The sequence below is a fragment of the Astatotilapia calliptera genome, chromosome 4 (genome assembly GCF_964374335.1).
Source record: "Astatotilapia calliptera chromosome 4, fAstCal68.1, whole genome shotgun sequence".
NCBI classification, from domain to species: Eukaryota; Metazoa; Chordata; class Actinopteri; order Cichliformes; family Cichlidae; genus Astatotilapia; species Astatotilapia calliptera.
The window spans coordinates 6,103,958-6,131,918 of NC_137425.1; the positions used below are offsets into that span (position 1 = coordinate 6,103,958).

Sequence of the window (27,961 nt, forward strand, 5' to 3'; positions counted from 1 at the left end):
ATGACAAAAAGTTATTACACTGAAATTAAATGTGGCAATTGTTCATTTTATTTTAATATCTTAATGCTTAAACACTGAAGCTTTATTAGTTTTCCTCCTTGTATTCTTTGAGCTACTCTAAGCTAATCAACAGCTGGCACAGGTTTCATATTTGCAAAACACATCGCTTTTTAGCAAGCAGGTTTGCCAAGATTTCAAGCTCTTCCTTTAACCAATAATATTAACACCATATTTATCAATTCGTGTGAATATAATCAATCTCAGTGTAGCTACAAAGACAGAGTAGACAAATAATGCAATGACATCTGTTTATTTTAATATGGATGTCCATTACACTTGCACATATTTTTGTTTTTATACATTTTCTAGGGTATTTTTCTGTATTGTATCAACGCTAAGAAATTCACATTTACATAATGCATTTTACATTAGTAGGTTACTGCAGATGACATTCAGCTTTACTGGGACCAAGTCCTGATCTATCTGTATCAAGTAATAATATCACAGAGTATCACAGTGAACCTCCCCATAGACTTCATTTTACTGTAGATTACATATCTTGTTGCCTCTGTGATGGAGGTTTGTGATAAAACTTACTGTACATGCAAAAAATCAGTACCGTAGAGCTGATTTCTATTGACAAATAGTATGTGTGAGCTTAAGAGTAGAAGTCCTGGGTGGCATGTTTATGCAATGCTACATGACCCTGTTAGTTGCCAGTATTTATAGCATGTTAACATATAGTATGTGTTCACTGGCAACCTATTTGTACTGTAAGTCTCTTTACACTGGTGCCAAGTTTATACAGTTTGCTTGCGTCTCCAAGGTTCATCTATAGTGCTGACTTCGATTTACTAGAAACCTTCATTAGCTCTGAAAATATTTTTAAAAATACACAAAAAACACAAAATAAGTGGAAAACTGCAAAAGAAAACTAGCCATACATCTGAACTCAAAGATACTGGACGCTGTACACAGGCACTTGAACTGTGGTACACTCTTTGAGTGCATTCATATTATGTCTAATAAGTGCTACAAAATAACATCAGTTAGAAAAAATACAGATTCCAAAAGTGTAATATTGTTCATTCATACAAACAAACAGGAAAATGTAAAGACAAAAAAGAAAAATCAATTTACAACAAAAACTTAGGGCTACTCAAACCTTATCCTTGAATTGGTCTTGCATATATTTCTGTTTATATTCAGGTTGTAGATTCCTACAGTGTGTCTCACTTTACAAGCTGTTAGAGTAACACAGAATAAGTCAGTTCAGGGTATATGAGTTCAATGGTGGAGGGCTGATTGGGCCTCAGGGGGATGCAGTCGTGGAGTAAGGGCTTTTTTTTTACTTTCCTGTTAAGTCAACACTCTGGTCGCTCATACTGTAGCAGAGTCTGCTTTAATGTCACTGCCAGAGCTAGGATCGGGATGACTCATACCGGCTCTTACAATAGAGGAGTGAATCATACACTGTCTGTATGTGTGTGTGGTCACATGTCCGCACCGCATCAGCTGAGGAGGTGTGAGCAAAGGACAGCAGAGTTTTATTTGCTTCCATTCATTATGCTGCAGTGATTCATGGATCACAAGTGAAGAGAAAGTTTAATTGTCTTGAGCTGTTGGTGACCAGGTGATTGATGCATGTGGGATATAATGACTCACTTTCTCTGTCTTCTTCTCACTGTGTGACATTTCCTATCTGGTGGTCATTAAATTCGACAAGTTCTGCTAACAAGTAAACACATCCACTTGTCCATAGGTAATGGTATAACAAATAATCCCCGTTTAAAAGCCATGTGTCATCTCTTACATGTGAGGTTTCGTATGAAGCTAGGTGAAGTGATGTGTTTATTAGGGAACTTGGTACAGGTAGGTGAATTTTGTACCTTTGACCAGAGCTAACCATTTCCCCCGTTTTGTAGTATTAATTCTAAGCTAAGCTAACCGGCCTCAGAGAGCATCATATTGAATGTTCAGATCTGACATTAGCAACAATCTTCTCATCAAAATATTCGTGAAAAAAGCAATCAAACTATTCTTTTAAATGATTCTGTTTCTAGATCCTGAATCTATATCAACCCGTGTCTTTCTAGCTACTTTACTTGTCTACTTAGCAGGTCTATTACACAACTTACAGATGATTCACACTAATTTTCTGAAGATCTCTTGATCATTTTATCCACACCACATTAAGAGGGATCCTGAGATGATACGTGCCCCTGAAGGAATGAATGCTAAAGCAATGCAGGTGAGCTCAGCTACAATCTTTTGCAAGGTATCTATGTCAATTGCTTTTACAGCTACGTTAGGCAACAGGAGGGGGGCAGCATAAAAGTGGTCCTCCATGATAAAAGGTGTCACCCAGCTTTAGATGTGAGCCTGGACTAAGTGCTTTTATATCACCAGCCAATGTAGTAAATGTCAGCAGCCTCAGAGTGGGATAAAGGATTTGTAATGTGGCGTTGAGGCTTCAGCGAGGGCGTAGTCACCCCTCTGTTGTCCACAGCATTAATCCCAATGAGAGTGGAGCAGAGGGTAAATGAAGCTGAAACCCTGAGGTAATTACTACCTGCCTGTCAGGATGTCTCTCTAATGGGTCCCGTGTTGATGTGAGTGCCAGCGGCAAAGCATTAGCACCTCCACACTGTTTATCAGACTCAGACAAAGCTGCATGAAAGACTGCAAGAGTGAGAATGTGAAGATGTAGTTGCTTGTGCAGATTATGAAATGAAAGTGTGCCTCTGAGGGTTGTCCCAATTTTCCACTCAGTAAGCGTAAATTGTTATAGATGGGATTCCTTGTTGCTGATTTTGTGTCCCAGATTCATTTAAACATCAGTTTAATGAGCACTGATGACGTAGTTTGTTGCTCATTAGACGGCTTCCCCTTCCCATCAGGCATGTTAACTCATTGCAATGAGTCAGCAGAGCTCCACAATGCAGAGACGTTCCCTCTCATGTTGCACATCCAGGCTCCACGGAGGAGTGTGGAGGACCACTGCTGAATCAGCCATGTAGCTCAAGCCACAAAATTAAAGTACCGCACCATAAACAGAAGATATACATTTGCGTATGTTGAATTAAAAGCGTGAAATTAGTTAGTTTGTGAGAGAAAGTCAGGAAGAAGCATCTCACTGAGGCAAAAACAAAACAAAACAGTTAACCTCTTTTTCCAAATATGAGTCACTCGCATCAGTCGGCGTAGCCAATCTCAAACAATGACGCAGACTTTTTATAAGACAACATGACATGAAACACATCTGTGGTTAAATGATACAAGAGAAAGAAATTTCAGAAGAAGTTGGGAGTGACTCACGGCTCCCCTGTTGCTTTTCGTATCGCTGATGACAGTGGGGGTCTAATAGAGTGAATCTCGTGGAGAGAGGCAGAGGATTATCCAAGAGTGGGACGCCACAGAGCAAGATGTGAGACGGACAAGCTCCCTTTGTCTCTTCGATGCTCATGAAAAAAGAGGGAATATAATGAAGTGTCTTTCTACCTATTTACCTATCAGGCATAGATGTTTCATTGCAAGTGATCATAAAATTTAAAGGTAAATGAAAAGCTTTGAGATGGATAGGAGGTTCTAAACTGGTGAGAATTATGTCATGTCATACTGGAATAGTCAGGTAATACAAGATGCACTGGCAAATATCTACCTATCTGTGTAACACGGGTTCAGATTTTGGTTGATATTGCCAAAGAGATTGTGTCCAGGCACACTGTATGTGCATGGAGGAAGAGTCAGCGTGTGGCCCAAAGGTGCTGGGAGGTCCTTATCAGTCGAAATGTCGCTCTGTGGCAGCTTCAGATATAAATCAGAGTCAGTTTTTACATTCTGTGGCCGCCTGTCTTCCTTTTGGTCCACTGTTTAAGTCCCCACTGTCTTCTCCTTGTCTTGGGCCTCCGTCTCCTCAGACTTCAGGGGGAGGCGAGTCAGGCTGGGGACCCCCATCCACCCTAACCACTGCAGAAAAAGATAAGATATATGTCAGGCTGTGAAAAGAAGACACTGGTGGGTTTTTTTTAGTTGTAGAGCTCTTCTTTTATTATCTTGAAATTTCACTCATACCAACACTGTTTCTTGTGTCTCGCACTGGAAAGATCCTTGTTCTATTTTCTTCAAAAAGTTTCTTAATCACGAGGAAATGTTTCTAATCACCCGAATGTTATAACTATCCATTCACCAAAAAATAAACTACTTACTATAAGTCATGTAAAACCTCTAAAACTCTGGATAATCACACACTACCCTGTAGAGGGCCCTATGGTGTCATCCACTCATTCAAGCTTGTTAAACTGGATCATTAGCTCCATGAGGATGGGAAACAAAGCTGATTGAGGGAAACCATGGAAACACCTTGGGAATGAAGACTTGTGAAAGTGAACTACAGTACAACACAGTTTGAAGAAGGGACTACCTATAGTGTCACTCTCCTCCTACAAAATCCTTTTCCAAACATCATACTGCACTAAGAGCACTAAGATCGCTACACCCAGTTTTTCTGCTTCCTTTCTCCATCTACTCTGATTATGTCCAGCGGCAGTCCAAAGCACTCGTCTCTTCCTTCTGCTTAAACAGACACTCTACAGGCATCCTCAGTGACACAGAGCAGAAAGACTCTGACACTGGCCAGTGCCCAGCCGTCTGTATCACGCACAAGTTCATGCACACAGACACACAGTGGCTTGCACCTGCACTTCTGCTTCAGTCCAACTGTTTCTGAACTGGCAATGCACCTCATTTCAGAGGCAGCATTGATAATAATAGCCACATGGCTGTTTTATAAAGTCCGACCTCATTCCGAGAATCAATACAAACTGTCTTTCACTGAACCAGTTCAATCAGGTCTACTCTGAAACGTGAACTCCCCATCAGAGCGAAGCCTTGTTACAGACTCTTTTTTTTTCCAATCAGAACATTCAGGGAATCCTGATTGGATCCAAAGCCACTGTTAAGCTTTGAAATTTGCCAATTGTGATTGTGATTTGTGGTTTCATGATTGTCACAAGAACTCAAAGGAAAAGTTTAAGAGTCAGTGTTTTACTATGTTCACATATATATCTGTTTTTCTTTTGATAGTTTACTATCAAATAGCACTACTTATATTCATTTCAGAACTCATTTTATTCCATTTAAATCCATTTTCATTTTTAGGGCACTTAAAAGGATACTACATATTTTTGTGTTTACTTGATTAACTAAACCCTGCATGAACACAGTCTTTTCTTCCTAAATTATAAACCTATTTGCTAAATTTGCCTGGTCCCTCTTTTTTGTATTTTTATTTGTCATCAGGCATTTGTGATAGCATGTACCAAGCTGATGAATCTCCATAGTCTTTTTTTTTATATCAATTATCTGCTTATGCACTTGTGTCATGGGGCAAGATATTTGTACCCCAATTGTGCATTTGCACAATGCCAACAACAGCACATGGTGGGAGCAATAGAGTGAACTCGTTTGCCAAAATACAACCTTGAACCTTAAGCTAGGCTCTGATCATAATTTAGATTTTTATAGTTTTGTTTTTTTTTATGTATCTGACTTTGTAAAGAATCACTGGTTTACAGAGCAGCAAGTCTTGCACCAGATGCCTGTTCTCTACACTGGAAGCCCCAGCTGGTGGTTGTCCCCAGAGGCTAATTCAAAAAACTAGTCACCAGGTTCCCAGCACTTCAGAAATTTGCTTCTACATCCTGGGATAAAAAGGGAAGCTGAATATTAGTCAGGACATTAGAGGGTGAATATTTAATTTAGTTGTGAACTTATTTCCGAGACCTAATTGCTCCTTGATTGTGGATTTGACAAAAACAGATGAAATAATAAGACTCTGGCTTTGGGGGAAAAAACAGCCTAAATCCTTGTTGATACCATCAAGTGTGTTGATTTGTTAAACCAACATCTTCAGGGTAATCAAACCACTTAACCAATTATTAAAGTAGTTTAGAATAATTTAATCAGTTAGTCGACTCATTGCAGCTCTACTGTGCACCAAATACATACTTATTTCACGCGGGGTGTCTGCTGCCTACTTCTATGCTCATTATTCAGATAACAACAGCAGTGAGAATACTTCCACCCAGAGAAGTTTTTGCAAACTTGCTAATGTGGGAGGATGACAACCAGTTATGAGTCATCCCTCTTGTACTGCAGAAATTGCATTAGTGATTTGTAACATGACTCAGCTGCATTATTACTGTAACTTTCAGCTGTATAATGTTACAGAGTAAAGAATGTACTGCTGAGATTCTGCAGGTACCGTGGGCTCTCAAACGCAATCCCACATGTAAACCCCATGATGGAGGTGGACTGTAGTGATGCAATAAAGACTGTCGTCCCTCTGCGTTTTCAGCAAACCTTCTGTCAGTGGCTTTCATAGGAAGATTAAGCAGCATAAATCTGGGACTGTACATTTGCTACAGTGTTATTTTAGGTCAGTTTTGACATTAAAATTTCTAACCTTTCATCATCAGGTCTTTTGTTTTTTCCAATGACTCTGACAATCCTTTAAATATTTTTTGACTGACACCTGCTTTGACTCAGTTTGTTGGGCAATGAGGTCTCGTTTAAATTTTAAACACATACAATCTGCACAATTCATAGGGGGAAGCAGGCAGTAAGCGAGGGAGAGTTCAGGGAGGGGTGCTGCACAGATGAGATGGTTCTTTTCAATTCAGATGAGCAGACAGAAATGAGGCTGAGGACCCTTCATCTTGGAGGTCTCACCCCTCACCAGTGAATCATGCAGGGAATACCCTCATTGAGTGTGTCAGTCAAAGCGAGGGGACATTTTCAGTGCTCGGTTTCTGGTTTTAAAAGCCTCTTTGACTTGTTTTGACTGAAGCTGTTCCCATTACTTTAGCTACCAGTTAACTATGGTTCAGTGGAAACAGGAAACCCCCTGCGATTATCATGGATTTATGGCGCATATTCTCACTCCTTTGCTTTTTTTACAGTCCCAGTTGGTTGTGTAAGAACACACAACCCCCTGCACAAGCACATTTGCTGCCTTTTTAATGGCTTCCGCACCGACAGACGGTGGTAATGCCAATTAGCACGTGCTAAACACTGATACTACATCAGATTTGGAGCCCAGGCCTGGATCCCATCTCGTAACACCTGCTAATGAGCCAGTCCGTTAAAGAGGTGACAGTGTTAAGCAGGCAGTCATCCTCTCAATGAACCAATGCCAAACTTTGCCTCCAAAAGAAATTCCTTTCTTTTCTTTGACATACAGCGGGCTTCACATTTGTTGAGTGGAAGAATGAAAAGAGGTACTCAAACAAAACACAAGAACAAAATGAGCTTTTTCCAGGCCTCATTAGAATGTAATGGGTATCCTAGACCAGACACAGTGGTTCGGATTGTAGAAGCAAGGATTTGTCAGTTGTTTGTCTTCGCATACTATTATCCTTATTATAACAATTTCTTAATCTTTACACAATATGCTTTGGAAGGGAAAAATAAAACCCTGAGAAAGAACAGGACAAGCGAGAACAACTGAAAACAAGATCACGAGTGAACTTAAGACCTCTTCAGTAGAGGAAAAAACTCAGTCTTATATGTATAAATCAAATAAAAAAGCTGGTTTCATTTTGTAAGTGCTATTTGAGAATTGAAGGACGATGGATGGCTCAGTGTTGTGCAGAGGCCACTTCACATTCCTGGAGCACTTACTTTTATCCTCCAAGGCTCTTTTTTTCCAGACATTCAGTGACAATTCTCACCGAGCCTCATTCTTCGCGTTTATATATTCAGTGCTATGCAGCGAATGAAATCACCTGATCTTATATTGATTTAAAAGGAGAATTAGATGGTCATAAAAGACTGGTATAATTTGAGATAACTGGGCTCAAATATAGTAATAATTCAATGTTTGCATTTATATTTCTTGTACTGGTTAAGGGATGATACTGGCATTTTGGGGGGGGGGGGGGGGGGGGGGTAGCTATTGTGATCAAATCCCTCTAACATATTGATCCTGTAAAACATTGTCTTTGCATCCAAAGCTTGATAATGAATTTGCTAAAAAGTACTGCTGTTCCCAACAATCCAAAACACATTTCAACATACACATTAATGCTGCTTTAACATATATAAATCTGCAAGTTAGTCCCCAAAATGCACAGATTTTTCCTGATCCAGTAACATTCCCTACAATCTAAAGTTCCCAGCTAATTTTGAAAATGTCACAGCTCTTTATTTAAAACAAACAAAAAATTTTAACAATATTTATGCCTTTAGTAGGAAGCACAGAAATTCTGGCTTGCAGACAAAAATGGCAAAGCACTAGAAAAAAAATGTATACTCGGAGTTATCTTAATATATCTATATTAACAGTAATGGCAGATATCTCAGACAAACAAAAACACACACACAAAAAAGTTCATCTCTGCGTTTCTCCATCTTAATGCACTGCATTACAAGAAGTAAATTAAGGACATGGTAAATTGCTTTATAATAGATTAGTAAAGTGCATAATGTTGGTTCTAAGCCAGACATCATTTATTGAGTTCATCTTCCAAACAAACCTTTTAGATGTTGTCTGGCTTTCATGTCTGCATTGCACAATCTGTCCTAAAGACCTACACCAGAAACACTTCCCAAGTCCCCAGAGACAAATATATGGAGGAGTAGTGGTAAAGTCAAATACAGATCATACATATACAGTTACATACCCAGTCTATACATTCCTCCAATGTACTGACTGAGATGGAATCTGTGTCAAAATTCTGTCAACACTGAAAATTTTCACCTTGTTTTGACGGCAGGTTTCCTACAGAGCCGTAGTCTGTGCATTCCTTGAGTCTAATGCATCGTGAATACCCGTAAGACTTGGCCTCACCTACCTGCCTTTGGCAGCTAAATGTAGATTTTAGTCCCGCTGTTAGGTGATATACTGCTTTTGATCTCAATCCCGCAGAAATGTGTCTTCCCTCTGAGAGAAAAGCTTGCACAATGCTCAAAAAACACCACTACACACATTGATAAAATCTCAGTAGAATATCTTGATTTAATCGAGGTAGACTTTCCTTGGCACCGAAAGTAATACCACGTGAAGGAAAAATGTATTTAGTCTGGGATGAGTCTAAGTTTCTGTGATGAGAGGCCAGGTTTTCATGGAGCGAAGCACCTTAGCTCCCATCAGGCTTATCATTTTATTAGAACACGGTCACGCAATTTCCACTTTATGCTTTCATGGAACTGGGAAATTGATTTGCAATAAGCAAGAGAGGACAGAAAGATGAAAGATAAAGCATTTTGGATATTTAAATACCCATTTATCAAACGGAAAGACTGAAAAGCTGGGATTAGGGTTTGAGCCTACCTATCTGTTCCTGTGTATGAGAGTGCGAAGGCTGAGGCTGGACTTCAGCCTGGGCCTGCTGCTGTTGCTGCTGCTGCTGCTGCTCCTGCAGACTCTGACTGTCCACTGAGATCCCGCTGTCACTGTGCAACTTCTCTCCTTCCGGCGTCACCATCTGGTTGTTTGTAGCTCCACGGTTATTAGCTGCCTGTTTGTTCTGTTTGCAGCTATTCCACCTGTGGAAAAGTAGCACATCAGATAAGATCCAGTGCGATAAAGATACAGTCATGGTTTTAAACTAAAACAAATCTTCTTTCATTAAAGTATTACTTTTCTTTGGCTTTTTTTAAGCATTTCTAAAACCAGAAACACAAAAACAAAACTATTGAATGTACAAAATTATAAGTGATGATTCAGTTGCAATGATGAAAGTTGCAACAACATTACTTATTATGCTGAAAGAACTACGACAATGCTAGAACCCTAAAAATATCACCCGAAGATCCCAGCTGCTCTGCCCACTTTACTGGATATATTAGCTAAACACATTTAGTATTTAAGATCATTCTAAATCAAAAACCTTAAAATGACAAATTAGTAAACTATATTTCATATTTTACATCATCCTCAGAATTAATGGACTAACTAGCTCCACAGTCCTATACAAAAAGAATATTTCCATTTCCATCTATTTCTGTTTCTTATTTGTGAATTACACAAAGATTTTGCCACAAACATTTAGTGTGATCGACATTATAAAGTCCAGATGGAGACAGCATTTTAAATCAGTTCGTTGCAATGCATTAGTTAGCTAACTAGCTACAGCTTCTAACACCTTATAGATATCCATTCACAGCTGTCGCTTCCACTTTCAAATTCAACAGCCAGCTGCTAGAATGGAGTAACTTTCACTTGTATTTCTTCAGAAAATGCTATGGGTCATCATTATCACTGTAAACTGCATAGTTATATTTTGTACTAGAATCTTAGAAAGCAGAATTATAATTAGTGTTATGAATACAACTACAAGAAAAAGAAACACTAAATAAAATAAATATACAAACTACTATAAAAAAGAAATACAACAAAGTGTTCTTCTTGTAGAAGATAAAGTAATGTGAATCAGTAATTTAAATATTCATGAGGTATTTAGTGGTACAGTACAGTAAACACCTCTTCTTATAAAATACTGGGTGTTAAAGAAATTCATGTAATTTACAGTCTGTCTATGCATGTCAACAAGTACATGAGGTTATTAACCAGATGTGTGCGTGACTGTGCTGATAAATCTGGCACTCAAATTTCCTCTGGTCGGCACTTTTCAAACAATCAATGCCCTTAATGAGCTTGTTTACTTGCTTCAAATGTGTTATAGCCTGGGTTTGTATCTGTCTGTCTGAGTGCTTGCATGTGTGGTTGCACGTCCTAACTAACGTGTGTGTGTGTGCGTGAGTGTGTGTGTGTGTGTGTGTGTGTGTGTGTGTGTGTGTGTGTGTGTGTGTGCGCGCGCGTGTGTGTGTGTGAGAGAGAGAGAGCAAAAGAGAGACAGCTCTCTGAAGTATTAAGAACTGAGTTTGGGGTTTTTTTGTTATGGTGTGTTTTAGCACAAATGGCTTAAAGCCTCTTCAACCACAACTGGAATTAATATTCGACCAGCCACCTTACTACTACTTTTCAACCAGATGTTGCCTGGGGCAGATGTCGCTCCAAGCAACATCCAGACCACCATCGTTGTTCACTCATTCTACACCAGGCAATATTTTTGAATAAGTTGTAAAACCCAAATGAGCCAATATCCTTGACCATAGAGTTGCTTTTAATTATTTCTCTTCACAAACTGACCTCCTAAAGATGAGATAAGCGGCAAGACCCACCACCATGGCAGCCAGGATAGAGCAGTAGATAGGTATGAGGTTTTCATTGAGGCCGTGACCGAGGAAGCGAGGAGAACCAGCGCTGGACGTAGTCGTTTCTCCTCCTGGCAGTGGGCTGTAGGAGGCATCAGGAAGGAAGGGATCAGGGAGGGAGGATGAAGATATATCCAAATCGGAGGTAGGAATGACATCGGTAGGTAAACTAGGATCTATAAGGAAGAAAACAGAGAGACAGGAGCATTTATGAGACAGGAAACATGTTATTTAAACTGCTTATATACAGCTATAGAAATAGAGCACAATTAAATTCTGTCCACATTGCAGGCGAAAAAAATATTTATTTCTGTCTCTGACTGTGTACTGCATGGAAGCTCCAAATTACCATGGCATTCATGTCCGTGATGAATGTAGGTAAACTTTTCACTAGAACTGCCCTTTTGTTTTAAGTTGGTTCCACTGCATCATTGCTGACAGGATTTTCAGAAGTTAACATGATGCACTCTGAGCTCAATATTTTGAGGAGGCTGTGCCAGTGCCAGCATGGAGACTTTTACCAGCTTTCTGTACAGCGTTCACCATTTTAGTTTCACAGCAACACCACTTGTTGTTGCTATATATAGTTTATCATAAACCAAAGCACTGGAAAATTTTGCCCTGCTTGTAATGTTAAGGGGAGTACTGTATGAAAACTTCTGGGAAAATCTTTTTATTCATCCATTACTGTCTAAACAAGGAAAAATCCAAACATTACAAAAATAGAGATAAGTTCTCTGAGAACCAAGAAGTCATAGAAGTATATAGTATAATATACATATAAACTTTATTCACTTCCTGTGTATAAATCAACACCTTAATGTATTAATTTCATTGTATATTCCCGTGCATATACCATAATCAAACAAGTCACCAAGTCCCCAAGCAGATGTCTGGCGTGCTGCACTCATGTAGCAGCTGTTTCTGATAGACAGATGGGTTCTTCCTGAGTTGCTCTGTGCAGAAAGAAGGAATGCTCTTTAACTAAGGGGGTAAATATCCACCACCCACTACACACTCAGCTTTCCCCACACCAAGTTTGGGCCTTACATGCCAGGTCTCCCCTCGCCACATCTCCATCTGTGTGATCTTTGCGCACTGCACAACATTGAGGCCATATGGTTTCTAGCTGAACAAAGTCTGGGGTTTTAGCGAGGTCATCATATTGAGTTTAGCCTTTGCTGAGGCCAGAGAAGCGAGAAGAGCACTGTGCTACTGGACGGGTCTGGTTTCTATCATAGCTATGTCTGTAAAGAAGTAATTTTCATAAATTGTCCTATTTCCTCTTTCGTTGTGAGCTCCATTAATTATTTCAATGTAATTTTCCATTTTGCAGCAGCTCCATGGCATTGCTTCTTCTCAAAAAACAATGCATCCATCATATCTCTCCAACACTCCTGTCATATTATGCATTTGTTTTGAAAAGTTCTGCAAGTTACAAAGCAGCGATTCTGTTAGATGACAGAAAAGCTCTGCAGAGAAGGTTACAGATTATGCCTTCTGTCAAAGTGTGGTCGAGCAGGCCAAGTAAGAGGTCTGTCCAGGCAAATCTAAGACCCCTCTGAGCACAACAGCAGAGTGGGGACGGAGTTGTGCAGCCTGGTTCAGATCTGAGCCAGTAATTCCCACCAGAACCTCAGGCTGCGCCTCATTAGCTTTGTCTTGCACTTGCAGGATTAACCCTGTGGAGACTCCTGGGGTTTCCTTCATGGCCAAACACCGGGACACTCAATCCGAAATACTTTCGGTGTCCCCTCTTTACAGATGTTATGATTTTTTTAGGGCTGCTATCTGGTTTCCACGTATTATATTTCTGTGTTCTAAGCTTTTATCAATAAGTACAATATAACCTTTAAACATGGTGTATTTAAAATCAGATATAACATCCTTTTTAAATAATAATTATATATAAAGAATTCAATTAAAATTTAAATAGAATTTATTCTGAAACTCGGTTAGCGGGAGCCTTCAGAAACACGTCCTACTCCATTGCTGGCTCGCTAGCGCCCCCTAAATAGAATTTATTCTAATGGCATAGTTATATTTAACCTAAAAAGAAAAAAAAAACTCCAACAGGTGACCGTCAGTCAGCTGGTACTCTGTTTCACACGTCTTTGGCAAATCACTCATTTGAAGGCTCCACCAAAAAACTAGGGTCAACTTTCCTGCTAACACATCTACAAGCTACTTTGCAGCCCACCTCCCCTCTAGCTCGTACTTTAAATGCATGGTTCGAATGTATCAGTGTCATGTCATTTATATTCTGTATTATATGAATGTTGGATATTGAGTAAGGGAACAATCTTCCAGACAAGACTAGTAATGGAAGGAAAACCACACCACATGATTGCTGTGACCGCTGATGTTAACAACACGAAAAAGATATTCAGTGGACCATGACAGCCAATAGCTGTCCTATTTCTTCTGATATAGCAAATACTCAGGTTTCTTCATGGTGATTTGTTGCATATATTACATACAGATGATTCTTTTAATAGTTCATTTGCATCTTGATGGGCAATTTGTCTGGACTTTTTTTCTGTTTGTCATTAAGAGTCCACGTTGGTCTGTCTTTCTGCATGACTGTGGCGGGGCAGTTCTGTCGTAAGGGTATTGGGTTGCTGAAAAAGCAGAAAAAATATTTCGTGGGACAGAAAAACAGAGCACAACAGAGCCATACTTAGAAACAGAAATAATGCGGAGACCTATTTAAAGCGGCACTATTGATTGGGATCTGTCTAAAAGGAGGGAATGGAACATGGGTGTTTGTATTACATGCATTTCTTGACCTTTCCTGGGATGTAGTCAGGTTTCCTAAGCTCTGCCATACATCATCCGGCTAATGCAGGGATGGCTAATGGTATTAGCAATGCAACCTGAGCTCACAAATAGAGCACATTTTGAATGGAAGGTGTGAAAGTGTGCAGATGGTCTAGGCTTATATACAGTTTGTCAAATAAGTTGCAATCCCTACACGTTTGTCTTCACACTGGCTTTTAAATCATGTCACTCTTCTGTAAGTACGCTTTGGTGCAATCAGTGCTCCCTATATGCAGATGTATGCTTACAGTACGAGTCTCACCTAGGATTTGCTGTAAATCGTTTATCTCTTTCCGAGCCAAGACGACAGCTCTCCTGGGAGCATCCTTTGCATAACTCTGACTCAACACATAAAGTACAGTGTGCTACATCTTTATTGTGACTCCTTCATGCTCTCATTTCTATAGGTTGAAGAAAAAAAAACTCTGGCTGTAGACCAAAGGACAAATATAAGCCTGCAGAGGCTGCATACACTAACTGGAACAGAGCAGGAGCTTAAAGGCAGCAGTGGAACTTTAACAATTTAATTTTCGGAGCAGAGGGTTTAAAACAATCGTGACGCTAAATAAAACTAACCCTGGATTTTATGAGCGTGGGCCTGTGTGTTCAGGGAGATGTGTTTATTAGTGGGGTGTGGACCAAAAGGGGAGAAAAAAAAAAGATTGAATTTTTATGAGCCATTGAGGTCTTTATGGTGAAGTTAACCCCAGGGTCTTGAGCAGTGGTTGATGTCTTGACTGCTGCCAGTTCAGGGTGGAGATGAGCAACTATCAGGCGCAGAACACGCACAATGACCTCTTTATCAGCCACCAAACACTCTCCCTCTGTCTCAGCTCAGCTTCTATCTCAATTGCCTGCCGTGCACACATCTATCATACGCACACGTACTACGAACTATTCAAGTGAGCGCTCTGTCTTCTGTGAGGGGGGGTTAATAGGAAGAGTAGAGGGGAGGATAGACAGAGAGGCAGAGTGTTAGGAGAGACGGAGGAGGGGGTACAGATGAACAGAGGAGCTGCTGTAAAGTGCTCTGATTAGCAGGAGTAATTATACTGCAGCAGTGGAGGCACTGAATGCACACTGGCCAACTTCCACCACTCCGCTTACCGAGCCACTTGAGGGCCACTGTGGGAAGAGATAGAAAGAGGGGGAGGAGAGAAGGTGATGAGCGTGGGGTAAAAAAGAGCAAAGAAGTCTGCTTTATCTGTGTTTTTAATCTTTCACTCCGCTTCTCTTGGAAAAGCTGTCAAACAGATGCTCAGCATTTCACGTTTAATGCAAACCTGCTCAACTGGAGGCCGGACAACACCTTTTGGAAAAGCTATCTCAAGGCCAACAGGATCAAAGGTCTTCGATAAAAATGTGGCGGAGGTGTTTACAGCTTCAGATCAAAAAGGTTCACGCATGTGCAGCGTCTTTAATGAAAAACGTAGGAATAAAATCACACTTGGCAGGGGAAGAGTGTGCGCGCGTCATGTTAGCCTGCTATCAGTTGTATTGATTCGGGATGCTCATATAAAACATTTGTGTGTCTGAAGTTGGAGACGACTAAGCTTGCATGTGTGTGTGTGTGTGTGTGTGTGTGTGTGCATACTGTAGTCAAGTGTGGGTGCTCATAGAGGTCACTCAGCGAAACCTGAGCACAAGTAGAAGAAATCCCTGGACTGATATCGACCCCTCTGCATAGAATACCAGCACAGCACATATGCGGCAGCCCTCTCTTTCTCTTTCTGACTCTGTCATTGTATCATGTAATTGACACTTGGTGACAGCTGGATATGAAGATCTGGGAACTTTAAAATGCTTTAATCACATCTTATTTACTGTATAAAAATAAGGCAGCGGGATAAGAATAAAATATAAAAACTCCTCCTGTAAAAATTGCCAGTAAGGCACTTTCTCCTTTGTCATACCAAGCTTACTGTATGCACAGTATCAAAGACCACCATGTAAGGTCAGCAAGCATCATCATGACCGCATGTGACTGCAGCCATTACCCGCAGGCCCACTGGTGCTATTATTTTTCAAACAGTCACATATCATGCCATCTCCAGTCCCCACCGTTACTGCTGCTGCAGTACCATCACTCAGGACAAGGCGGGTCACAGTTGATCTGCTTGGGTGGGCGCTAAATGGGCAGCAAAAGGCTGCATTGTGGCCTACGGGACAGCAGATATTTTTGGACAGGCCAGGCTAATGGTAGGCATTACTTTGAAATTCCAAGTGGAAGTAGATTATATGCCTGGACCATATATATTTTTGAGATGAGCCAATGCATTATTCAGGCAACTAAAACTAAAGTCTAAATTTTAATTTTTTAAAAATTGTAGTTTTTAGCTAATTAATTAGTTTTGAAAATAGCAATTAATCTGTCTGATTTCTTTATCATTTTATCATGGTGGCAAACAATATAAAAAATAGACCATAATTTGAATGGTGTAAAAAATTATCTTACTGATCAATTAATAATAAAATGCTAAATGTGGCGCTCATATAAAAGTTGTTATGTATGTTTAGAGTCATTATTCCTGCTTTTTTTCCCTCCAGTTCATTTCTCCATTGTCTTTTTTGCCATTAGAATCTATTATAAGAAGCTTCAAGTCATCCTCTCTACTACAACATGGGCTTGACAAATTTCTGAGGCTCATTAACTTGGTATATCCACCTGCCACCACCAGTGTTTGAGGCCATGAAATCTCAACCCTCTCAACGTTTAAAAGGGGATTATTACAGCTCCTTGCTGAATACCAAAATTTATACATAAACATTTTTCAATACATTGATAATGTGCACAAGAGATTAGTAGGCCTTTAGCCAGTGTTCCATCTATTATGATCATTCTTTGAAGCATTTATTCAAAATTGCCTCACTGGTTCAAGCATGCTTTCCCATAAGATAATGCAGAAGAACATTTTTTCATACAGGAAATCGAGAGCAACACCAGCGAAGACATTTTACCCCATAGATTTGAACTTTGCGGCCCCCTGATGAGGTCAATTTCACGCCTTGTCTAACCCAAGCGAATTTATAGCTTCCTTTGGTACAAGGAGCTTGACTTAGCTCTGACATTCTGAGCTTCTGTTTTGTGGTCGAGACGATTATTCATTGTCCCTTTGTTGACACTGCAGCAAACTTTGACCTTTTAATGCTAAAACTTTGAGCATCCTGCTGTTTAAAAATCAGACCAGGGATGACCTCTGACCACGTTTGTTCCCACACATGTGGAAGTTACCCCTGCTGATTTGTGCAAAATGTGACTGAGACATATATGATGCTGTTTTAAAATTACTTGTAGCTACTGTGCAGTTTTAGTGTGGAGCTTCTAACTTTTTAAACGGACTTTTACCCCTGATATGTTTGGCATAGAAACCATCTTGGTTCGTTTTTACCTTGGTTTCGTTCAAAGGTGAAAAAATATCCTTTAAAAAAAATTCAACTATATGAAACCAACGTGAGTGTGCAGAGCGTGCAGTGCAGACTTACTGTAGCAGACAGTGTCACTGGTTGGCGTGCAATTAGCTTGTTGTGTTTCGTTTTCATCACAGATGGTGCAGGGCAGGCAGGGTTCGAGGGAGTTTTCCTCGTCAGAGAAGGTTTCGTCGACACATTCCTCACACACCGTATCGTGATCGTGATCACAGTGGGAGTACACGCCCTGTCCCAAAGGGCATACCGTACACTGCTCACAACGGCCAGTTACAGTGTTGAAGAAATAGTTATAGTTACAAATGCATTTGGCATCGTTGGAGTCGGTGCATGGCGTCTCCATCCGCATCAACCCGGTGCACTGAGTGCATGTCTTGCACTCCTCTGTATGACTGTAGTTCTCAGAGAAGGTCTCGCCTACACATTAGAGGAAAGGTTTGAAAGGAATGGAGATGAGTAAAAAAATAAAAGCGATTAGAAGATGAAGAGAGAAGGAAATGTGAGGAGATAAACAGGGAGAAAAACAGTGAGTATAATGACATTAATCATGTTTACTGCACATTCATTAAAAGGAAGGACACATTGATCCACTGGGCTCTTTAGTGATTTGTGCTTCGGGACAAGAAAGGTGCTCTTGTTGGGGAGCGAGTCAAAAGCCTGCTGTGCTCATTATGATATTGATCCCAGAGTGTTTGTGCTGCGCTGAGTAAACTGCTTTAATCTCAGTCATACACGGGGAGTGAAATGCAGGTGCATCCACATCCTTCCACTGAAAGCCTGTCTTTAAAAGTCATCATCACTGACTTAAGTAAATTAAGATACTTTTGTTACCTGGTCATGATATAAACTGATCTAAAAGCACAAATAGAATTTTTAATTGCCATATCATAATTGAATATATCATAACATAATGTAAGGCTGCAGTCGTATGTTTAAAACTTGACCTCCTGTTTCTTTTCCTTGCTGATCTTCCTTGATTTCAAGGATAACACCATGAGGTGAGGGAGAAATACAGATATGGAATTTGAATTGCGCTACAGTCAAAAACTGTTCTATTTGAACTACCCAGTAATGTATCGCAAAAGGCGCATTGAGTTCTTACCAAGTTGCTTCAGACAGATAAAGACAACCCAGAGAAAATAACACTTTATTACCAAGGTTGGATTTTTTTTAATGTAAATTGGCAAACACTTCCAGGAGTTACATTAATGATCCAATGTAACTCCCGCCTTTATTTAAGCTTTTTGTAACTGAAGTAAGACTAAATAATAACCATCATCACAAATGCTGATAATAGGCATAAACGTCTAACTGCAAGGTACCAAACAACATAAGAAGCAGATACTGTTCAGTAGGATAGCTTGATCTGCCTGAAGCAAGAGTGTGTAAACTGGCGGACTGAGTAGTAGCATCATCTATATAAAACACATGTTATTTCTGGTTTGTGTCATATGTTTGCTAAACCTTCACAGGGTATGTGTGTGTGTGCAAAAAACCTTGAGTTTAAGGCACATTTCACTGTATAAGTTTTTGTTGTGAGTTGTGTGCAAAGGGAGAAAAAAACATATCAGACCACAGTAGTGTTATCAGAGAAATGAGGTAAAAGCTGTGGTGACTTATTACTGGCTGCCTTTGAATTACTCCAAGCTCTTCAGATTTGTTCTTCTGTGCTATTTGGAGTCGGGAGGATTTGGGAGAGTTCATGACTGAGGAAATGATGACCTCAAATTAGCTTATTCTTACACTGAGAGTTCCTCGGGGCACAAAGTAATCTATTAATATTGCATTTTCATATAGACTTATTTTCAGATATAATTGGATGCCTGCTGAATTATGCATACAATGTGAAAGCGAGAGTGTTTGTGTGCCCTATGAGTGTGCTTTAGCAGTTGAATGAGTTGAGAGTATAGTAGAAAGGCCGACAGGGGTGGGGGGCGACACTAAAGCTCACATTCATTACAGAGACAGTGTCACTGTTTTTCAAATACCTTTTTGTGTGTGTGTGTGTGTGTGTGTGTGTGTGTGTGTGTGTGTGTGTGTGTGTGTGTGTGTGTGTGTGTGTGTATAATATAAGAGCGGTCACCTTGAGAGAGCTGCAAAAACACCACAAAGACTGTTGTGTTGTACACAACATTCAATGGGTATAAAGCTGTTTGGAATAAAGGTTTCACAACATGAGATTTTGCGACAAGAATGCAGCTTTATAAACTGCTTAATTAACACCAGACATTGCTCGTTTTACTATGAATTTCACAAAAATGGAGCACGTAGCAAGTTTACACTCTTCAAAATCTCCTCGCCATCTCCGTGCTGTTTGTCTTGAAGGGAAATAAATCATTGGGAATGGCAGAACTATAAATAAAGCCACATGCCTGTGTGGATGTCTGGGACTTGCAGAGCTCTTATCTGCATATCCATATGCTTCGGAATATGTGTTTTTCACAGGAATTGCTTAGCGGGTGTCGTGTTGAGAAACAACATATTGTCAGTGTGAAAAACCCTGCAGCAATGTCCCAGCGCTTGCTTTTACGTTGTAAGCGGCTCCGGCAAGTAAACACTGGCACCAATTGAAGCTCTAAACACCTTGTAAACAGCAGCGCTGCTAAGAGGCCGACTATGAGACCTGTCACATTATACAAGCAGACTGAGCGGAGCAGATGGAAGTAATGATATAGACACAGGTAGAATGATCAACAAGCTCTGCGCGAGCAGTCGCTTGATTCGCTCGAATGATTCTCTAGATTGTTTGACGCAGCACAACTATAAGCAGTCTGTGAGGGTGGTCCCAAACCCCCCCAAAAAGAACATATTCTAGTGTTGAGGAAGGGCTGGTGTACAAGTAGGAGGAGAAAGGGTCACGGGAAATGAGGCAAGCAGGGATGTATGTGCGTTCAGTTTCCTTTTAGACAGCATCAAATCCTGTGCTTTTTCTTTAAGGGTGAGTCTGTCATCACCCTTTGCTCTTATTACTGTTTGCAGGCAGAAGTGATACAGGAGGGTGACACTAACTGAATGATCCAGACACAGACAAACACCAGACCTCCAAAGTAAATAATCATTTGAATTTGTGAGGTTGAAACCTTTGTTTTGATTTCAGTCAGGCTCAACCAGTAAACCTCCCCTCCTCATTCATTTCAATTATCCCGCTGCGAACAGGCTTCCTCGCTAATTTTAACTCGCATGCATGAGTCCCCTTTGCAGTTCTTGTGCGTAAACATGCCTAAATGTGACCATATGCAGCGAGTGTTCAGCAGGAACTGTCAGAAGAGATGTGTGTGGGCGTGTGTCTGCGGTGCATGCGTCAGCGCTTTCATGTGGAAAGAAGAAAGGAAGAAAGTTAAAGGCCATCAGGTGAGAGTGCATTCTTTAATCAAATATGGCCTTCTTTCTAATTGTCCCCAGCTGAGATCTGATGAGCACACATCAGCGTTTAGTGTCACCGTGTTTGGCTATAAAGGTGGTTGCGGGTAAAGGGAAATGTGGTCGTGAATGGGGGCGCGATGCACTTAAATTGTGCCACTTCAGCCCAGGAGGACCACCCCCCTCATCTAACGCTGATGTGTTTCAGCCCCATTAGTGTCATCAATAATGTAGTTCTCGATGGCATTGAGGCTATTTGATGATGTTCACAATCAGCACTTTAGGTGTGACCATGAGCAATGCTGGACATTTCCTACCCTTCACAGAAAGTACCGTGTTTCTGCTTAGACGCTACCCAAAACGCTGACCCTCTGCTGACTGAGGATAAATTATCAACATTTGGAAAGTTGCGTGACGGCTTTATTTGGCTTTTTGAACACAAATCGTTTCTGTCTGTAATTATCACCCTGCTTCTTTGGACCACTTCCGCTTCCCCGAGATTTAAAACAGGTGTTTCAAACATAGAGGGAATATTATTAACCAGAGCTATTAAAAGGAAGACCAAATTAGGCAAAATATAATTTAGCAATCAATGTCCGCTCTTGCATCCCGTACTAATGTCACTTTTTTTAGGGTGTTATGTAGGGAACTATCTTCATCTGATACATCTGCTACAGCCAGAGAAGACCTGCCAGGAGAAAATCTCCATTTTCCCTTTCTTTATCCAAAGTTAAAAGAAACTTGATGCTCTGCTTCAGCCGTCCCCAGACATTCCATGATTTGAATTTTCCTTTAATTTCCAGTGAGTCCCAGTCCAGTTGGCCAGCAGGGCTCTTCCACATTGACTCCTGGGGTTTTGCCCCACATATTGCATTCAAGCACCTTTGAATGGCTTACTAAGTGAGGCAAGTCTGGTTGTCTTATCTCCCATGACAGCAGTGAAAGTGAAGGAGACTGATAAATATTTTATTGCTGCTGATGCTGGCACTCGTCCCGAGCTGGGACCGGGGAGACCATTGGTAGGTGGAGGAGTAGAAGTGGGATACAGGAAGTGGGATATTAAAGGGGGTCGAGGTGAATACAGATTTGCCCTTATTTACCGTGAAACAGGAAATGGATGTGTTGGATTTTACTTCTCAATTATTCATATCTGCACTTTAGAAAATGTATTTATAGCATTCGTTTTTCGAGTAAGGTCGCTGTTTTAGCCTCTAACCTTTGCTTGTATATAAACGCCACTCAGCCTTATTTTAGCGACTGTGCTCCTGGGGGGTTTCAGGTGCATTAATATTTAAATTGCTGAAACAAAAACAATGCAGAAAAGTATAAAAATGCATTTGCACCGGAAATTGAATTTAACCTCCTGGGTATTTGAGGTTAATTGTTGAGTGTTTATCAGTGGTGAATACTGTTCCTGTATTGCAAAGCAAGATAATTGTTCGCTGTTAGAGGCACAATAGGCTTTTCAATATGGTTTAATTAGCTGGATCAAATTGGTAAAGATGCACTGATGTAACAGTATGCATGATAAATGAGCAGATCGTGCCCTTTGGTGCCTGGCTCTCTAATACCATTTTATCCGCTAATACAGACGATGAGTCATAGCAACAGGAAGGGGGAGGGGGGAGGGGGGCGGCATGCTGGCTGAGAAAAGTGAGAACAGGAGATGAAGGGAGACACGACAAGAATTGGTGTAGAGGAGTTGGGGATGAGGGAGAGAATGAAACAACGTCTATTCAGAAATACAGTCAAGAGAGCCAGCCCACATTATAGGAAAGTAGAGCTGTGGTTTAGCATCTACACATCATCTGCCACTGTTTGCTGTAGCAATATGAAAAGGAATATGGTGTGCAAGACGACGTCAAAGCAGTGATAAAGTCCAGACGCCCATGAAATAGCAGCGCGCTTATCCTCAGACTCCAGACACCACTTAGTCATTCCAAGTTATCAGATGCGTTTTTCAATGTTAACTAATATTTATAATATTAATTCTTAATCTGGATTTTCAACAGCGCTGATGGAAAATCATAAAAATTTTCACTTTTACTTTTGCACATCAGCCCATTTTTGTCAAATTCATGCCTCTTCCTTTGCTTTGACACAGTAGGTTTATATGAAATTGACTCATTGTATCTTACCCGGGGGTTTTTCAGCCTGTGGCACTGTTTTGCTCTACATGTAGAAAACTGGCTCCCTGTTCTTGCACCAACAACTGCAGCTCTTGAGATACCCAAGGCAAAAAACTTCAAAGGATTGAAATTAGACCGACTTGAGATGCTTAAATAACATAATGTGGCTCAGAGATTTGCAATTTGTTATGCAAACAAATTCACAAGTCCAAGACTTGAATTCTCTGTGGATAAAAAGTATTCCTGCCAGTCCGTAATCATTCCTCCACAATTTAATCATCTCCCTCGTAATGGCATCCAGTTGATATTTTGGAGGGTTCTGTTTAGCACATGGGAAGATTTTGATGTTAAAAGACTTTTGCTCAGCACTTCTTGTTTATGAAAGGATTTTTCAGCACATGTTGCCATAATGGATTCACGCCACAAGTCAGTGTTAAACAGTTCTGCAGCTTTTGTTGAACTACGCAGTGACACTCGAGACCTTTACTTTGCATGCTGACAGAGCTACAGAACAAGAGAACTGCTACGACAAAATGCAAAAATCTTATTTTCTTCTTTGTGTTGTTGCGAAGTTGGAACCATTCCCAACTCTGGGAAAGCATAGAGCAAGTCCCTAATGGTTTACAGCCTCAGCTGAGCTTTAAATGAACACATTTGGACCCACTTACAAGCATCAAACTGATGAACTCCTGCATTATTTGGGGGTAACTTGATAGAGACAGATCATACAGTTTATACAAATTGGTCAATAACAGTATTTCTGGCTTTGAAAATCTTTGTTTTTAGTTTGGATCTTGAGACCCCCAAATATGAATGGCATGTGTAAATAAAGATGATGCAATTGTTAAAAGTTTTTGTTGATCACATGTGTCTATGTTGGTAATCACATTCAGTTTTGCAGCTGTGCGTGAGTTTATATGTGTATATACTGTGTTTGATTTGTTTCTGGATTTATTTTAATCCTCTTACATTGGCCTTACAAGAAGTAGAGTCAGGTTTTTTGCATCCTAAAGTTCTATAATGCAAAGATTTAAGAGTTGGTTGCTTAATGCCCGTGATAAAAAAAAAAAACATGTTCGACCTGCTTTATTAGAACCACTCTGCACTTATATGAAAACTCTTTGTGTGGTTTGTGGTTGTATTTTGGTTGCGGTAAGACTCATTGTTGTTGAGCTTTGTTTAGGCGGAAAGTTTCAGGGCCACAAATAGGAAAGGCAACACAAAATTCCGTAAATATCACAAAATGGTTTCAAAAGTGTTATCTTTTAATACAATATTTTGAAATTTGCTTGGTTTATGCATTGTTGCCTATATTGATCAGTAAAAAAAAATGTGTTTTCCTAGTGGAAATGAAAAAAATCTATTTTTACAGTTAGGAAAAAAAATGCTTTTGGCTCATGTAAATGAGAAAAAAAATCCCCTTGGCTCTTGTGTGTTTTGCAGCCATAAATAATAGCAAGCCATTGGTAGAGCGTTTGCACAGTATTTAATCAAGTTGAAAGCTGTAAATGTTAACAAAGTGTTAATTAGTGGATATGCAGCCTCACTCTCCACACATCTATTCTAGGATTTAACCTAAAGCAAAAAACAAACATTTCACCAAATAATGATATATTAACCAACATCAGAGAAACTTGTTTTGTAACTTTGATTTGATTACTCTATTCATTTTTAATTGCATGCACAATAATAACAGTAATACAATACTCACTGTCCAAACACTGAGTGCAGACGGTCTGAGTAACGCCGCATTTCTTCAACACTCCCTCTCCAGGTGGACACTCAATGCAGCATTCTCCATTCCTGGTGAACTGGCGAGATTCGCAGGAGAGAAGCACAGCCCGCTCCGTCTTGGAGGCCAGCACCGCTGCCACCTGGCACACCGGGACACCGGCACAGTAAATCGGAGAGCAAACTTTCACACATAGACAAACGTGCTGCGCAGGACCGCTGTGGCGTGCAAGGCAAAGCAAATTGATGAAAATTACTGCCAGGTGTCCAACCTGTTCCTTAACTCTAACTGCCATTGGGATTCATCATAAATCATGTTGTCTCCGCCTACATTAGACACACTTTAAACAAGGCAGTCGTCTAAACTGTCCTAATAGCTCCCCTAAAGGCACATCAGCTCTAATAGTAAACTTATGACATGCTCCAGCCAGGGCAGTAAGCATAAAATCATGGGTGCACGACATTATACACATGCCTGTCCTAATTACTGTCTAAAGGTGAAAGTTGTTGTGAATGTCAGCCTCTGCTTCCGATCTCCTCTGGCACATGCGCACAAGCACTTGTATTTCTACACTTGTGAGGACTTTATAAATTGTAAAAGTGCATTTCCTCTCACTAACCTCCCTCAACCATAACATGAATGTGTAAATCCATCCTTTACTCAAATTGGTCTACATGATGGAGGTTCATTTTTTTATTAAGTTTGAAGGTGAAAGTTTACATTGTGGAGACTTTTAACAATAAATGGGAGATAGGCCCCAGATTAAAAAAAAAAAAAGTTCACTCGTGTGAGTCAGCAGCTGAGGTCATGAATTAATTCTAAAGTCTTGTTTCTTTGCATATTTAAGCACCACATTTAATCATGTGGTCTCTGCACTCTAAATGCTTTTTATGGTGTTTCTTTCATGAATGCACAAATTTTTTGTCACTAATATCCTGTCTGGTAATGCCCCATCCTCCCCCATTATCACCTCCTCTGTGTTTCATTTCCCTCAGTCCTCTCTGATATAAATTCCATGCAGCTTTACTCGCAAAAGAACTGAGGCTTGTTCCGCTGGTGTGTGTACAACAATGCAAAATGAAAGGAATTCATACCCAGACGTTGGAGAACAAAGAAAAGCGTTATACTGAGTCACTTTCATGTCCTGTGGCTTTTATTATGTAACGAGCAAAAGCTCATTTCCACTTAATTCACATTTGCTGAGACATCAATTCAGTCTTTTTTCTGTCTTTCTCTCTGTCATCCTTCCTTGCCCCCCCCCCCCCCCCCCTCCTTCTCTACTGTCCCTGCTTTCATTCAGAAACAGATGTACTGAGCAGCTAGCACCGCTCTCTCTCTTTCTCTCATTCCGACTTCTCTTGCTCAATATTTCCCCCTATCTGTCACTCCACTTTTTGCTCTCAAGGTGCATTCCTCTTCCTAATCATTTTTCCTGACTTTACAGCCTGTTATCTCAACGTTTTTGCACAAATTTCTGCATCTGTGAGAGTAAATTATCAGACTTTGAGTCTGCAAAAATGAAACTTGGGTGGATCCCAAAACCATAAAAGACATTCCTTCTTACAGGGGATGGATTCATGTCTCTAACTGCTCTCCCCTTCCTTTTACGTCTCACAGGAATTTCACTCAGCTAAAACACAGATTAATGACAAATACAGTGAAATGGGCAGCAGGAATATGCATACACATATTAATAAAAATGTACAGTGACGCAGCTATGATATGCTTGGTTTGCTCCCACTTCAATTTCATGGTCAATTTGAGAGTTTATTTCTAAATTTAATTCTACCAAAGTGCATCCGACCGTCACCACTCTTTAAACCAGCTGTCATAACAGAGTGTCCACTCACATCCAGGGCTGTTCACATGATGACTGAGCCACACAGCCCAATAAGACCAGCTGCTGTGCACTTAACAGAGTGCTGGGAGGATGTGACCTCTGCTTCTGGCTTTATTACCACCATCTCCTATAATCAACCTTTTTCCTATAATCAGTACTTTAATTTTAAGAATGATATGATTTTAAGCAAAAACAAAAAAATCCACATTTTTGCATGAACATTCAAGCATCTTTCTCTGGTTTTCATTTAACACCCCAAATATGGCCAAAATACCCTAAAGAGTAAACATTTTGACAAAACATTATTATAAACTCATTACAGGTATTAAACTCTAGGTCAAAGCATCCACCAGAAGCTTCTGGTGGATGCATGTGACCCAGGGTGAAGAAGATATCGAAGATATTTTCCATAAACATAATTCCAGCAGTGCTTCTGAACTTTTTCTCCCATGCGTGAAAACCAAAAGGGAGGTACAAGTGCGCATTTAGGGGAACGTGTGTGCGTGCTTGCGTGCGTGCGTGCGTGTGTGGGTGGGTGGGTAGGTGGGTGCGCGCACAGCTGAACATCAACTGGTCTGTCCACAAAGTCATAATCAAATGAGTTGACATGTAGCTACATGCAGCACCCGCGTGTCACGTTTAACCAGATAAACGACTTACTGCTTGCCTCACAACAGCAATAAAATACATATTTACAAAGATATGACAGAAATTTCTCAAAACGGATTATAAATGCCACACAATGGTCAAGAAAAAGTCACCACGAAAGTCCCAACAGGAGCAGCAACAGCACAGATTTGCAAAGTGGGAAACAATTTCAGCTTCAGATGGCATGTTACTGAGGGAATCATTATTGAGACGTCACAGTGAAAGGAAATCCCTGAAAAAATGAAAAAGTGAAATGAAAAAGTCCATCGGGTCACTGAAACTCCATTTAAAGAATGACAGCATTAAAGAAGCAGGGTACTGCTGCAGTCACTTACTGCACAGACTACTTACCAAAGAGCATGAAATGACCAGCGATAAGGTAGAAGTCATCCTGATTCGTCAGCCGGAGTCACATAAAAGAGGTGTTGTGCAGAGAAAGCAGAGCTATGTGTATGAGGAGAGCCGCTCAGCAGAAGTGCTCATTTTAATTCCAGCGGCACGGATTTTATCAATGAGTCCGCACCATCGCGCGTCTGTCCGGGACCTCTGGACCGGAGTCAGTTGCAAGTGTAGGTGCACCTCCTCAGCAGCGCCACTACTTACACACTAACGCACCAGCACACAGAGTGAAGACGAGGCGGAGGAGGAGGTGCAGGAGACCGTCCTGTCCGGAGTACTGCAAGTGCACTGCGGAGGAGGCAGGCGAAAAGAGGAGAGGGCCACGTCCACCCTCCACTTTATTACTCCTGATGCTCCTGCAGTGCAACCTGCTCCTCTCTCTCTCAC

The 27,961-nt window shown here is 40.6% G+C and overlaps 1 protein-coding gene across 2 annotated transcripts; it reads right to left on the reverse strand.

The window, feature by feature from the left end:
- Positions 1-294: 294 nt before the first annotated feature.
- ngfra (nerve growth factor receptor a (TNFR superfamily, member 16)) lies at positions 295-27,961 on the reverse strand. Of its 2 annotated transcripts, XM_026164234.2 has the most exons (6): positions 27,527-27,961; positions 24,667-24,829; positions 17,524-17,883; positions 11,156-11,396; positions 9,335-9,549; positions 295-3,969 (listed from the first exon to the last, which is right to left on the reverse strand). In XM_026164234.2, exons 1-6 carry the CDS (start codon positions 27,563-27,565, stop codon positions 3,917-3,919), a joined length of 1,071 nt encoding a protein of 356 aa, XP_026020019.1. In that variant the 5' UTR covers positions 27,566-27,961; the 3' UTR covers positions 295-3,916. The 2 variants fall into 2 exon arrangements, with proteins under 2 accessions (XP_026020019.1, XP_080156886.1); XM_080300760.1 differs by lacking the exon at positions 27,527-27,961 and having other exon boundaries at positions 24,667-25,942.